The sequence below is a fragment of the Nycticebus coucang genome, chromosome 16, assembly GCF_027406575.1.
Source record: "Nycticebus coucang isolate mNycCou1 chromosome 16, mNycCou1.pri, whole genome shotgun sequence".
Lineage (NCBI taxonomy): Eukaryota > Metazoa > Chordata > Mammalia > Primates > Lorisidae > Nycticebus > Nycticebus coucang.
This window is the reverse complement of record NC_069795.1, coordinates 12026329-12040589: the sequence shown is the minus strand read 5'-3', so window position 1 is coordinate 12040589 and position 14261 is coordinate 12026329. Positions and strand designations below refer to the sequence as shown.

General features: G+C 46.3%; 2 protein-coding genes across 3 annotated transcripts in view; both read left to right on the top strand.

Annotated features, from left to right (window-relative positions):
* Positions 1-14261, top strand: part of IFNAR1 (interferon alpha and beta receptor subunit 1) — a 148385-nt gene that overhangs the window by 111373 nt on the left and 22751 nt on the right. Inside the window, exon 12 of one of the 2 annotated variants that reach the window (XR_008374878.1) lies at positions 9467-11242. The exons of the other annotated variant lie outside the window; for it this stretch is intronic. The gene's annotated coding sequence lies outside the window, so the exon portion shown is untranslated. Of the gene's footprint in view, positions 1-9466; positions 11243-14261 lie in introns of those variants that run through there. 2 annotated transcript variants of the gene reach the window in all.
* The window catches only part of IFNGR2 (interferon gamma receptor 2), a 31901-nt gene that overhangs the window by 14776 nt on the left and 2864 nt on the right, over positions 1-14261 (top strand). Inside the window, exons 4-6 of the mRNA XM_053564576.1 lie at positions 7553-7698; positions 11997-12150; positions 12538-12695. Coding sequence (XP_053420551.1) covers positions 7553-7698; positions 11997-12150; positions 12538-12695 — 458 coding nt within the window. The remainder of the gene's footprint in view (positions 1-7552; positions 7699-11996; positions 12151-12537; positions 12696-14261) is intronic.

Sequence of the window (14261 nt, the reverse complement as noted above, 5' to 3'; positions counted from 1 at the left end):
TACTGAAAAAGTTTGCTAGAAGAGGTGCTAGAACGTTGGCCTCACTGATAACTCTTAACCTGTTCTGGTGCAGCTTCTTTTATGATAAAGAAAGACTTTTATTCACCCTTGAACAAGGTCTGGCATGGAGTAAATATTCGTTGAGTGATTGAACAGATGTGTCCCCAGGTAGTGGAAGGAGGCAGAACTTCAGATACTAGTTCCTCCATTTTTTCCTTCAGCGATCCATCTATCATGTGATCAACTGCACCAGTTGTTTCTTCAGTGTCTGTGGTTCATACACAAAGTATAAAACTTATTTTGGATCCTAATTCAAACAAACTAAAGTATAAGACAATTGAACAAATGTGTTCATTATGTAGATACATGTTGAAATGTTGAACAATTATTGTTAGTTTATTTTAGGTGTTATAATGGTATTTTGGTTATGTTTTTAAAGGGAGAGGTGGTCCTGGGTTAAGATGCTAAATTTATGTTATGTATATTTTACCACAATAAAAATAATTGGTAAGCTAGGCACAGCTGCTCACTCCTATAACCCTAGCACTCTGGGAGGCTGAGATAGGGGGATTGCTTAGGCTCATTTCTAGACCAGCCAGAACAGGAGGAAGACCCTGTCTCCTAAAAACAAAAAAATTATCTGGGCAGTCTCAGCCCAGCCACGTACACCGGAGCTGGCAGGTGTGAAACCCAGTCCGGGCCTGCCAAACAACAATGACAACTACAACCAAAAAATAGCCGGGTGTTGTGGCGGGCGCCTGTAGTCCCAGCTACTTGGGAGGCTGAGGCAAGAGAATCGCTTAAGCCCAGGAGTTGGAGGTTGCTATGAGCTGTGATGCAACAGCACTCTATCCTAAGGCAACAGCTTGAGGCTCTGTCTCAAAAAAAAAAAGAATCACTTAAGCTCAAGAGTTTGAGGTTGCTGTGAACTGTGACACCATGGCGCTCTACAGAGGGTAGTAAGACTGTCTCAAAAAAAAAAAAAATTAGATGGGCATCATGGTGGGCACTTATAGTCCAGCTACTGGAGAGGTAGAGGCAAGTGGATCCCTTAAGCCCAAGATTTGAAGTTGCTGTGAACAATGATGTCATGGCACTCTATCCAGGACAACAGAATGAGACTTTCTCAAAATAATAATAATAATTAATAATTGAAGGGGGGGGTGGGGATGGAAGGGATCCTATCTTTTTTTTTTTTTTTTTGAGACAGAGCCTCAAGCTATCGCCCTCGGTAGAGTGCCGTGACATCACACAGCTCAGAGCAACCTCCAACTCCTGGGCTTAAGCAATTCTCTTGTCTCAGCCTCCTGAGTAGCTGGGACTACAGGCACCCAGCACCATGTCTGGCTATTTTTTTTGTTGCATTTTGGCTGGGGCCAGGTTTTAACCCACCACCCTTGGTATATGGGGCCGGCACCCTACCCACTGAGCCATAGGCGCCGCCCATGCCTGGCTGTTTTTTGGTTGTAGTTGCCATTGTTTGGCAGGCCCGGGCTGGATTCGAACCTGCCAGTTCTTAGCTGCTTGAGCTACAGGTGCGAGCCAGGGATCCTATCTTTTAAAGTTATAAAGTATTTGCAGATGAATGATATGATGTGGCGTGGCACCCGTACCTCAGTGGTTAGAGAGCCAGCCACATACACCAGAGTTGGTGGGTTTGAACCCGACCCGGGCCTCCTAAACAACAATGACAACTACAACAAAAAAAATAGATGTTCTTGGTTAGTTACTTCCTGTAGTCCCAGCTACTTGGGAGGCTGAGGCAAGAGAATCGCTTAAGCCCAAGAATTTGAGGTTGCTGTGAGCTGTGACGCCACAGCATTCTACCCGAGAGGACAAAATGAGACTCTTGTCTCAAAAAAAAAAAAAAAAAAGAAGGTGATTGTGTGTGCGCGGCCGCCCAGGCAGGCGCCCCCAAACTGTGTTCCCACCAAGGCCGGCTGTAAAGGAGCGCCGGAATGTCGTAAAAGGGCCGCAAGTGGCAGCGCTCGGGCAGACGTCTGTGAACCCATTTTGGACTCCGTCTTCTCTGCGAAAAGTTCGAGGAACCTGTTGTTGGTTTTATCTCTAGTGACAGCTCAGCCCCACGCCAGCAGGCACTGCTGGTCGTCACCCCGACGCGGGCCGAGGACGGGAAGGGCGGCGTTATGCGGCCTGTGGAGGCAGACGAGGCGCGGGAGCCCGAGGACGACCTGGGCGGTCTCCTGAGACCCACGGTGCGCGCGCGCCGCGAAGAGTTCGCCTCCCTTGAGCGCGAGCACGTGCGGGCGCGCTGCAGGGCCCGCAGGAAGCTGAGCGAGATCGAGAGCCTGCTGGACGAGATCAGGAGCTAGCTGGAGGCCTCGGAGGAGAGCGCCCGGGATCCCGTGCACAATGAGCGCGCGGAGGCGGAGGAGAGAGTGGTGAAGCTGTGCGCCAAGGTGGAGAGAAAGGCCGTGGAGGCGGCGCGCATGGGCAAGAGGATCGTGGAGCTGCACCAGCTGCACCAGATAGACGGCAGCGAGGGTCACTGAGCAGCTCGGGAACTTGCGGGTGAGAGGTCGCTGAGATCAGTAAAGTTTGAAATGGAGGACATCAGCGCTGGGCAGAAGGGAACACAGAACCCTGCGTAGCTGTTGGCATAGATAATTTCACTCTTTCTGCATTGCTGAAGAAAAAAAGAAATAATGTCTGAGATTTATTCAAAATAGTCCAAAGAGCAGGAGGAACAAGGACAAGATGTGTCGTCATAGAAGAAACAAAATTGTCCATGATGGTTAAGTTGGGTGATGAACACATGAAAATTTGCTGTGATCACACTACTTATTTACTATGCTTGAAATTTTCTGTAATAAAGGCTCAGTGAGTAGGGCACCGGCCCCATATGCCGCGGGTGGCGGGTTCAAACCCACGCCTGGCCAAACTGCAACAAAAAAATAGCCGGGGGTTGTGGCGGGCGCCTGTAGTCCCAGCTGCTTGGGAGGCTGAGGCAAGAGAATCATGTAAGCCCAAGAGTTAGAGGTTGCTGTGAGCCATGTGAAGTCATGGCACTCTACCCAAAGATGGTACAGTGAGACTCTGTCTCTACAAAAAAAAAAATAGTAGGGCGGCGCCTGTGGCTCAAGGAGTAGGGTGCCGGTCCCATATGCCGGAGGTGGTGGGTTCAAACCCAGCCCCGGCCAAAAGAAAAAAAAAAAAATAATAATAATAATAATTTTTAGGGTGTCTCTACAAAAAAAAAATAATAATAATTTTTAGGGTAGCACCCATAGCTCAGCAGGTAGGGCACTGGCCACATACACCAAGGGTGGTGGGTTTGAACCCAGCCCTAGCCAGCTAAAACAACAATGACAACTACAACAAAAAACAGGCATTGTAGCAGGTGCCTTTAGTCCCAGCTACTTGGGAGGCTGAGGCAAGAGAACTGCTTAACCCCAGGAGTTTGAGGTTGCTATGAGCTGTGATGCCCCAGCACTCTACTGAGGGCAACATAGACTCTGTCTCAAAAATAATAATAATAATTTTGAAGAATCCAAGGTTTGTGCTAGGTGCTGTGAGGGGTAAAAACAGAGAAGATGGGACAGTCCCTGCTGGCTGGTGATCTGCTCTGGACAACCCATTTGTCCTTAGGTACAGAATCAGCAACCATGTGAGATAAAAGAAGTGCTGGTAGTTTCTGGCACTGCCCAGAGGACAAAAGATGGTAACAGAAGCAGAACATGTCGTGACAGTGGGTCCAGCATCAGCCAGCTGCTGCTCCTCCCAGCCTGAGCTGAGGAGAGATGTTCTTGGTTAGTTACTGGCCCATTGACATTCCCAGCTCCTGCGCATGTAAAACTTGAAGCAGTTTTTCTCTGATCACACTGACCACTTTCACTGCTTTTAAGTGGCCTTATAATTGGTAACTGAGGTGGAGGAATGAATAACCAGATAGAGGAATGAGATGGTGGCTGGAGGAGTCAGGTTTGGCATCTCACCAGCCTAGGTTCATATCCCCACCCTGCCATTAACCAGCTGTATCACTATGCATAAGGAATTGTTAGGGCTGGGAGTTATGATGCAGTCTGAGAAAGATTTCTTACACAAAGATCAAAATAGTAGAAGTAAAAAGTTTATGTTATCTTAAAGTTTAGAAATTTTTAAAGAAAGAAAGTTTATTTTACTTACCAAAGTTGGAAAGGGCACAACACAAGAGAAAGAAAGAGGGGGGTGGGTCGATAGAGGGAGGGTTAGTAGGGGGACCACACCTATGGAGCATATTGCAAGTGTAGAACACAAATGTCTTAAGGCTGTAATTGGGTAAATGAGGTGAAAGCTATTTTGATTAGTGTAGGATGTAAGCACTCCAATTTGTATAAATAATCAACACATTGAATCCCATAATGGCATAAATGTATTTATGATCTATGTACAAATGACTTAGTTAAAATATTTTTTGAAAAAAGAGAAAAAAGAAGTGTCAGCACAGAAAGGGTGGGGGACTTGGGGTTTTTATTTGGGAGCAAAGAAGAAAAAACGTGATTGCAGCCAAGTGATAGCAAAAAAGGCTGTGAAATTGCTGTGAGTGCTTTTCCTTTTTTCCCCTTTCTCTGTGATGCCAGCTTATCAGAGGCCCTTGAAATCTGGTCTTGCAGGAACTGAAGCAAGGCACTTGCACCCTTGCTGTCCACTTAGGGCTCTTCAAGGCTATGAAAATAAACTCTCAAAGATAACAAGTTAAGCTTGAAGACAACAAGTTGAGTCCCAGGTGTTTAATCAAAACAAAGGGGGAGCCTGTGCTGTGAGTTTTCAAAGGGGCACTTACATGCTGTGCGTTTATTTCTCTAACTTTCTGTTTGATACTTTATCTTTCTCTGTTAGTTCATTAACAAAGCCATCCTTTCAGGAATGTCACCTTTGGGCTTCAGTTTCCTCATTTGAGAAATAGGGGTAAACTTACATAGCTGTTAGATCTGAGCAAACAGCTGGAAGCAGCTCTCCTCTGTTCTCTGTTGTTCCATTGATCCATTCTTCCTTCAGTGTTTGGAGAGAAGGGAGATTGTTTTCCCCTCTAGAGAAGAAGCTTGTCAAATTGGTATCATATTCTAGGCCTAGGGCTTTCTTAAGAAGGGCAGGCCTATGAACACTGTCCTTTCAGCTGTGAGTCATTAGCTGTAGCTGGTGTCCCGCGTTCCCACGTGGTAATGGACACATCATGAACATGGGAGTCCTGTGGCAGGCACCAGGCCTTGCAGGTACTTCTGCAAATCCTGCTGATTTAGCAGCAAAAGGGGAAGCTGGAGGATGTGTGTTGACATCTGTGAGCAAGTGGAATGAAAGACCTTTTTGTCAACTAGCAGCCAATCTGTGAACGCCACTCTAGTTGGTTAACAGCTGACACAGCTGGTTAATGGCAGGGTGGGAATGTGAACCAAGGCTGGTATGATGCCAAACCTGATTCCTCTAGCCACCATCTCATTCCTCCACCTGGTAAGCCCTTCTCAGTTACTGATTATAAGGCCACGAAAAGCAGTGAAAGTGGTCAGTGTGATCAGAGAACAACTGCCTCAAGCTTTACACGCGCAGGAGCTGGGAATGTCAACCAGCCAGTAACTAACCAAGAACATCTCTCCTCAGCTCTGGCTGGGAGCAGCAGCTGGCTGATGCTGGACCCAATGTCACAACATGTTCTGCTTCTGTTACCATCTTTTGTCCTCTGGGCAGTGCCAGAAACTACCAGCACTTCTTTCATCTCACATGGTTGCTGATTCTGTACCTAAGGACAAATGGGTTGTCGGGACTGCCCCATCTTCTCTGTTTCTGTCCTTCATAGTGCCTAGTGGGCTAGACCCAGCCCTGCCTTTGCCACTGAGCATTGTGTGGACTCAGCTTCTCTACCAGAACAAGTGACCAGAGGACACAGATGCCAACTCTGCAGCAACCAGTTCTTTTGCACAGAGAGAAGCTTGGCCAGACCAGATGCCCCACCCTCACCAACCTGGAGTGCCCAGGGGAGAGCACGGAACTATAAGAGAATCTAGCCCCACTATTGTGAACACATGACTGTTCACAGTGATGTGATTGTCTCCTGTGTAGAAGGTGCAGAGACAGGGCTCTTAGAACTTGGAGGACCCAACGTGTACTTTTTGTTTTAAACAGTCTCACTTTTGCCCTTGGTAGAGTGTTATGGCCTCACAGCTCACAGCAACTTCAAACTCCTGGGCTCAAGTGATTCTCTGGCCTCAGCCTCTGGAGTAGCTGGGACTGCAGGCACCTGCCATAACGCCTGGCTATTTTTAGAGTCTGGGTCTTACTCTTGCTTAGGCTGGTTCCGAACTGAGCTCAAGCAATCCACCTACTTCAGCCTCCCAGAGTGTGAGGATTATAGGCACGAGCCACCACGCCCCACCCCCAACCTGTATTTTAATCAGAGTTATAGTTAATTATACAATGTACATGTGTATTTGATAATTGCTACAGCCTTTCACTGACAGCACATCATGGGTCACAGTCTTGGCTGTCCTATGCACTATATGAAAAGCCTTAACAAATAGACTTGGCATGGCAAAACTTCTCAGGAGACAAATGTACTTAAAAGTTTAAAAGTACCACTTTTGCTCATTTATGTTATAATTTTATATACACGTGTATATTGTAAGGGCAGGCTAACAAAGTCTTTTCCTACTCTCCTATGGAAGTCTGATCTTTGGTTAGCCTTGTACTTTTGTTCCTCTGGAAGTCCAGTGAAAGTGTCATGTCAATAGTGCTGCTAGGCAGCCTTGCTTAAGGTCAGATGACCCCTGATGGGTAAACCAAATCTCAACTGAGATGATCCTAATTACCTGCTAGAAAGCCCTTTCTCTGGGATCTTCTGAGTGCTGTGACTTTTGTAACTGGACCTGTCCCTGTGAGGACCCTGGAAACAACTCCTGTGGGATCATTTCAAGAGATACTGGCTCTGGTGGCCTTTCCACCAGGCAGGCTGCACCTGCCTGAAGCGATCTCCTTGCACCTGAGCTGTCTTCCTGAGGAGAAGAGAGATTGCTCTGGGCCTCATCATGGACGACTGCAAGGACTCACTTTCCACTTCCAAGGAAATCTTGAGTCCAGAGCAGCCTTTTATAGTTTGTGCTTTGTTTTCCCTGCCAGATAGGATCTTGCTCTGTTTCTGGGGCCAGAGAGTAATGGCATCATCCTAGCTCACAGCAGCCTCAAACTCCCCGGCTCAAGAGATCCTCCCATCTCATTTTCCTGAGTAGCTGGGACTACAGGTGCTCACTACCACGCCTGGCTATCTTTTGTGCAGATGGGGTCTCAGCCTTGCTCAGTCTGCTCTTGAACTGCTGACCTCAAGTAATGCTCCCACCTCAGCCTCCCAAAGTGCTGGGATTACAGGCGTGAGCCATCATGCCTAGCCAGTCTTGTGCTTGGGAATGCAGCCTCACTGCATACAAAATAAAATGTGTGTGTGTGTGTGTATACACAAACTGTATATACTGTATTATATAATATAGTGTATTACACAGTATATGTGTATGTGCATATATGCCGGTATGTGTACATATATGGTTTTCTGTTTATAATTCTTTTTCAGTTACTATTGGGCCTCCAAAAGACGTTGGGGTGACTCCAGGAGAAGGTTCCCTCATCATTAACTTCTCCCCTCCCTTTGATATCAACTCTTCCACGGTCTCTTTTGAATATTATGTCTATTACTGGGAAAAAGCAGGAATCCAACAGGCAAGAACATATTTTTTTGGTTTTGATTTCCTTTTCTTTGGAGTTTCTGGTTTAGCAAAACAAAGAAAACTTTAACACGGGCAAAGAGTGTATTTCTTTTAAGGCTGAGCCCTAACCCTGTCCTAATCCTCTCTTCAAGACCTGTTTTTCTACTCACTGTGCTGAAACTTCCCTCCACCAGATTATTCTGAAGGGCCCTCTTTAATGTCACAACGTTCCTGCTGTTGGGGGTCTAGACTTTGCTCACTTTACATTTGCTCATGATGCTTTTACCATGCTGTGGAGTTTGGGAGTGTTTTATTGGGCCTGTTTCTTCAATGAAGAATCCACTAGTGCTGTCTGCAGAGTTTAACTATATAAATGTTTGAATTGCAAAGAGGGCATGTCTGAAATAGGTGGAAAAAGTGGAAGGAGAAAGCGCATCAAGGGAGAACCACCAGCAGGTTGGAGAAGGTGTGGCACATGTGGAGATATGCCAGTGCCTAGATGGGTCAGAAACATAAGCCACTCGAGGGACTGTGGCAGGTGACAGGGTTGGCAAAATTGCATCAGCTCACAGGGGCCTGATGAGGCCCAGGTAAAACCATGATGGTCTCGGATCCTCTCCTGTGCCTAATGATCCCAGGTGCATTTTATGAGCTTTTAAAATCTTTTTTTATTTTTAGTTTTTATTTTTTTTCAGACAGAGTCTCAAGCTGTTGCCCTGGGTAGAGTGCCGTGGCATCACAGCTCACAGCAACCTCAAACTCTTAGGCTTAAGCGATCTCTTGTCTCAGCCTCCCAAGTAGCTGGAACTACAGGCGCCCAGCTATTTTGTTGTTGTTGTTGCCATTGTCATTGTTGGTTAGCTGACCCGGGCCGGGCTCGAAACCACCAGCCTTAGTGCATGTGGCGCCGAGCCACGCCTGGCTAGTTTTTTGTTGCAGTTGTCGTTGTTTAGCTGGCCTGGGCCAGATTCAAACCCGCCAGCCTGAATGTGGCTGGTGCCCTACCCACTGAGCTACAGGCATCGCCCTTCTGCCACATCTTTTATATTTGTACTTTCTCTTTTTTTTTTTTTTTTTTCTTTTTTGAGACACAGTCTCACCAGCTGTGAGTGGTATCGTAGCTTACAGCAACCTCAAGCACTTGGGCTCAAGTGATTCTCTTGTCTCAGTTTTCTATTTTTATTAGAGACATGGTCTTGCTCTTGCTCAGAGGTCTCCCAACTCCTGAGCTCAAATAGTCCACCTGCCTCAGCCTCCCAGAGTGCTAGGATTACAGGTGAGAGCCACTGTGCCTGGCCTGTACTTTCTCTTCCTTTCTTCATGCAGAGCATGAAACTGGGGAGGGCAGGGCTCACTGAGCATCCATGGAATAGGGAAATAATCATCTCCCCAAATCAGAGCTCAAGATCTGGGTCAACTGGAATAGAGTGAACCTAGCAGAATGCAGGTGGGAGAGGTAGCTGCCTCTTCTGGGTCCATCTTCTCTGGAAATGGAGGTGACACAAGGAAGCTGTGGCTACATTTTTTCCCACCCTTTGGTTGGCTTCTCGACTCAAGGGCATCATGTTCCATGCCTCCTCCCCAAGGGCCCGTCCGCACTTTTGTTTTCTTATAATGGAGTTGTTCTGCTTCCCTGCACTGAGTCACCCTCCATGGGACAAGTTGCTATTGGTATCCTAGAGCCAGCCAGGGTTACCCTGTGCAGGAGGGCCCAGCCTCATTCAGCAGTGTGCCTAATAAAAGGTGCCCAGACTGGGCAGCGCCCGTGGCTCAGTGGGTAGGGCGCCAGCCCTATATACCGAGGGTGGTGAGTTCAAACCTGGCCCCGGCCAAACTGCAAGAAAAAAATAGCCAGGCATTGTGGCAGGCGTCTGTAGTCCTAGCTACTTGGGAGGCTGAGGCAAGAGAATCGCCTAAGCCCAGGAGTTGGAGGTTGCTGTGAGCTGTGATGCCACAGAACTCAACTGAGGGCGATAAAGTGAGACTCTTATCTCTAAAAAAGAAAAAAAAAAAGATGCTCAGACTGTGTGCCACTCCCTGGGGCTGGCTTAGCCCCACATCACTTAGCCTGTTTGGCTGTAGTTTCCTCTTATATAAAATGAGATGGCTGAGTAATAGCTTGGAACCTGCAGGAAGGAGCAGATAGGAGGAATCCCAAGCTCCTTTCCCCATTTTGACCAGAGAATCTGTACTCTGGGCTTCCATGAACAAAAGATTCAAGGATGAAAATAACTCTGAAAGCCACCGATATGATCTTGATTCTACCTGTGAATCTGTGCGTTGTGGGTCTCCAAGATCCACTCCTAGCTTTGCTCAAAGGACTCACAGGACTCAACGCAAAACCATCCTCATGACTATGACTATGACAGGACACAGCAAAATCAGCAGAGGGAAGAGGCACATGGAGCAAAGCCCAGAGGAGTCCAGGGACAAGCTTACAAGCTTCCTCTCCCAGTAGAGTCACACAGATGTACTCAATTCCTCCAACAAGCCGTGACAGCACATGGGAACTATTGTCCACCAGGGAAGCTCATTTGAGACTCAGTGGCCAGATTTTCATTAGGAGCCGATCACGGTGGCACCTTCTGTCTAGTGTATACCACAGTGCAGATGTTCAGCATAAATAAACCATGTTGTTTGTATAAACATTCTAGGTATGATAAGCCACCTTTGCCAGTTTGGGAATGAACTTGAAATCCAAGTTCCCAGATGCCAGCCCAGGACTGACCTAGAAAGCAGACGCTTCAAAGAGCAGCAGCCTCAGGCCTGCTACATTAGCTGTTCTACGCAGTCTGTGATTCTAAATGTTTCAGAAATTCCAATTGGGTATTGAAATACTTCCCAAAGGAATTTTATCCTTAATATTGCTCTATGTAGCATCATAAGCAAAACATTTTTTTCTTTGCCCTGGAAGTCCATCACCATTAAACAGTGGAAAATAAAATTGAAAACCATCAGTAATATTACCATTCATAGATAACATAATATTTTCATATCTTTAAAAAAATATTGTCTTCTATTTACTGTTGGATGTTCTGCCTTTTTGCAGTTGGCAGTCTGGTGGCCTCATCAGCCTGGGTTTTTGAGCGGGTATGTTAATACCACCATTTCACATGGCCATTCTGGATTCTTTTGTATCTCAAAATTAAAAAATAATCCCTCACAAGAAATCCTGTATTGCATATTGACAAATGCATATGGTTAGTCTTTACAAATAAAAAAGCTGCTTTCTTTTATTATTTTTTTTTTTTTTGGTTTTTGACTGGGGCTAGGTTTGAACCCGCCACCTCTGGCATATGGGACCAGCGCCCTACTCCTTGAGCCACAGGCACCACCCCAAAAGCTGCTTTCTTAAGGAAAAAAAAAAAGAAATTCTGTATTGCCATGATAAATTATTTTCTTTTTTTTTTTTTGAAGAGACAGAGTTTCATTTTATTGCCCTTGGTAGAGTGCCGTGGCGTCACACAGCTCACAGCAACCTCCAACTCCTGGGCTTAGATGATTCTCCTGCCTCAGCCTCCCGAGTAGCTGGGACTACAGGTGCCTGCCACAACGCCCGGCTATTTTTTTTTGTTGTTGCATTTTGGCTGGGGCTGGGTTTGAACCCGCCACCCTCTGTATATGGGGCCGGCGCCCTGCTCACTGAGCCACAGGCGCCACCCGATAAATTATTTTCTTGTTCCTCTGTGGAGCAATGACATCTTTAACCAGGACTAGAGTACGGAGCCACTGGCTGGAGTGATGGATGCGGATACCCCAAGGCCTGAGTTTGCAGCAGCAGGAACTTGGGTGCAGACATAAAATCCTCACCGAGTTTGGGGTCCATTTGTCTCCTGATGACATAAATCCCTGAGGACATTTTGACCGGAGCTCTAGGAGGAACCCTTAGATTTCAGCTCCATCTAGAAGCAAATTAGGGATAAAAGGAACATTATTTCTTAGATTAATTTTTTCTGTTTATTGACTAATTTGAAGTATCTGGATCTCATTCAGCGAATTTTTCTGAAATATAAAATGTTAATTTTAAAGGAGAAAACACCACCCTAGGGACTGGGATTTACTGTAGTGATCAGTCGCTGCACTGGGCCCTCTGAGGCCTCACAGCCATAAAGCCACCAGCGTCTTTCCTTATACTACTTGCCAATTTTCACATGCAAAGTGTGTCTGCAACAAGCCAGTAACTTTAAAAACAGCGTCTTGTTACTCTTTGTTTTGGTCACTGAATTTCAGCAAATAGTAGAAAAGATAGAAGTGGCTTGACCGTGTTTGTTCAGGTGGTTTACAAGTGTGGTTGTGGTGTTTTTTAAATAGGTTAAAGGTCCTTGTAAGAGCAACTTCATTTTGTTGGATGGTTTAAAACCCTTCAGAGTATACTGCTTACAAGTCGAGGCACAACTGTTTTGGCAAGGCACCATCAGACATGGGCATTTAAGCAACACAACTTGCAACAAAACAATGGCAGATGGTAAAATATACCTTTGTATGTGCTTTCTGAACTGGGAAAAGAATACTCCTAAAATAGGGAAATCGGGGAAACCGGGGTGGAAGATGGGGAGCCTGGGGAGACCCACGTGGGAGAGAAAGCAGTGACAACACTCAGTTCCGGGTGACATGAGCTTATGCCAAGACCTGTAGCATCAAGGGCTGCCAGACAGCTGACCCTTGCTTTATTTTATTGCAGGTTGCCTTTGCTAGCTATTAATTTAAGCACGCTGGGCTGGTGCAGTGGGGCAGGGGAATTGTCCATTTTCCTGGGACAGGGACACTCCTTAAGCAACGTAGATGGAACATTAACTGATGTTTGTGTCATGTGTGGGACAGCATCTTGTTCACTTTTGTATCGTCTTTGTAGCCTCCACCAAGCTTCAGCAAGTCATCCTGATCTCTGTGGGAACCTTCTCCTTGCTGTTGGTCCTGGCAGGGGCCTGTTTCTTTCTGGTCCTGAAGTACAGAGGCCTGATTAAATACTGGTTTCACACTCCACCAAGTATCCCATCACAAATAGAAGAGGTATGTACACACACATCTAAACGGGTGACACGACAGCGCTCCAATGCCCCCAGAAGGCCCTAACAGGCAGCCATGGACAGGGCTGTGCACACAGCGATGCCAGTTAAAAATGGTACAGGGTTATTTGTACAGCTGTGTTCATAGTGGCATTATTCAGTCAAAAGGCAGAAGCAACCCCAGTATCCACAGACTGATGAGTGCATAAAACAAAGGTGGTATAGCCATACAATGGAGTATCACTCAGCCTTAAAGAGGAAAGAGTTTCTGACACATGCCAAGACATGGCATGAACCTTGAGGACATTATGCTGAGTGAAGTCAGCCAGTCACAAAAGGACAAATGCTATATGATTCCACTCATCTGAGGTCCCCAGAGTAGGCAGATTGATAGAAACGGGCAGCAGAATGGCGTGGCCAGGAGCAGGGGGCAGGGTGAGCCACTGCTCAGGGGAGGCAGGGTTTCAGTTTGCTCGATGAAGAGTTCTGGAGACAGAGATGGTGAAGGTGGGTGCACAACACTGGGATGCGATCGATGCAATTGATGCCAGTGAACTGGACATTTGAAAATAGTAAAGACAGGTGGCACCTGTGGCTCAAAGGAGTAGGGCACTGACCCCATATGCCAGAGGTGGCAGGTGTAAGCCCAGCCCCAGCCAAAAACTGCAAAAAAAAAAAATAGCCGGGTGTTGTGGCGGGCACCTATAGTCCCAGCTACTTGGGAGGCTGAGGCAAGAGAATCGCTTGAGCCTAAGAGTTTGAGGTTGCTATGAGCCATGATGCCATGGCACTCTACCAAGGGTGACAAAGTGAGACTCTGTCTCAAAAAAAAAGAAAAAAAGTAAAGACAGTAAATTTTAGGTTACGTGTATTTTACACAGTTTAAAATTTTTGTTTAGGGAGGGTAATTGGTGGGACCACACCTGCGGTGCATCTTACAAGGGTACATGTGAAATTTACTAGGTGTAGAATATAAATCTCTTAACACAGTAACTAAGAAAATGCCAGGAAGACTGTTAACCAGTGTGATGAAAATATTTCAAATTGTATATAAAACCAGCATGTTGTACCCCATGATTGCTTTAACGTACATGGCTATGATTTAATTAAAAAAAATTTTTTTTGGTTTAAAAAACTTGCAGGGGGTTGGCTAATAACATGGCCTGGCCTGGCTAGGAGACTGGCTCCAGCAGATTTCCCTCTGCTCCCTGGAAAATCTGGCTGCAGGTGCAAGGGCAAGACATTCTCCTTCCAAAAGGCAGCAGAGATAATAATTGAGAATACGAGCGTTGGGCTGGTAACATGCTTGGCAGGGCTCTAGGGAAGAGTAAGCACACCTGGAGCTGTAAGCACCAGGCCTCGTCCACCAAGTGCTCACTGGATGTTACTAGTATTTTGAAGGAGTTGAGAAAGAAAAATGGAATGGGTCTTGTGGGAAGTCAGCCAGTGGCTAGGACATTCTTAGGATCAGGGGCTAGCGGAGAAGACATTCATAGTATTTGCTTCCAGAGATTTTACATTATTCTTTAATAAACTCAGAGTAAAGGTATTAGAAACAGAATCTTGGCTC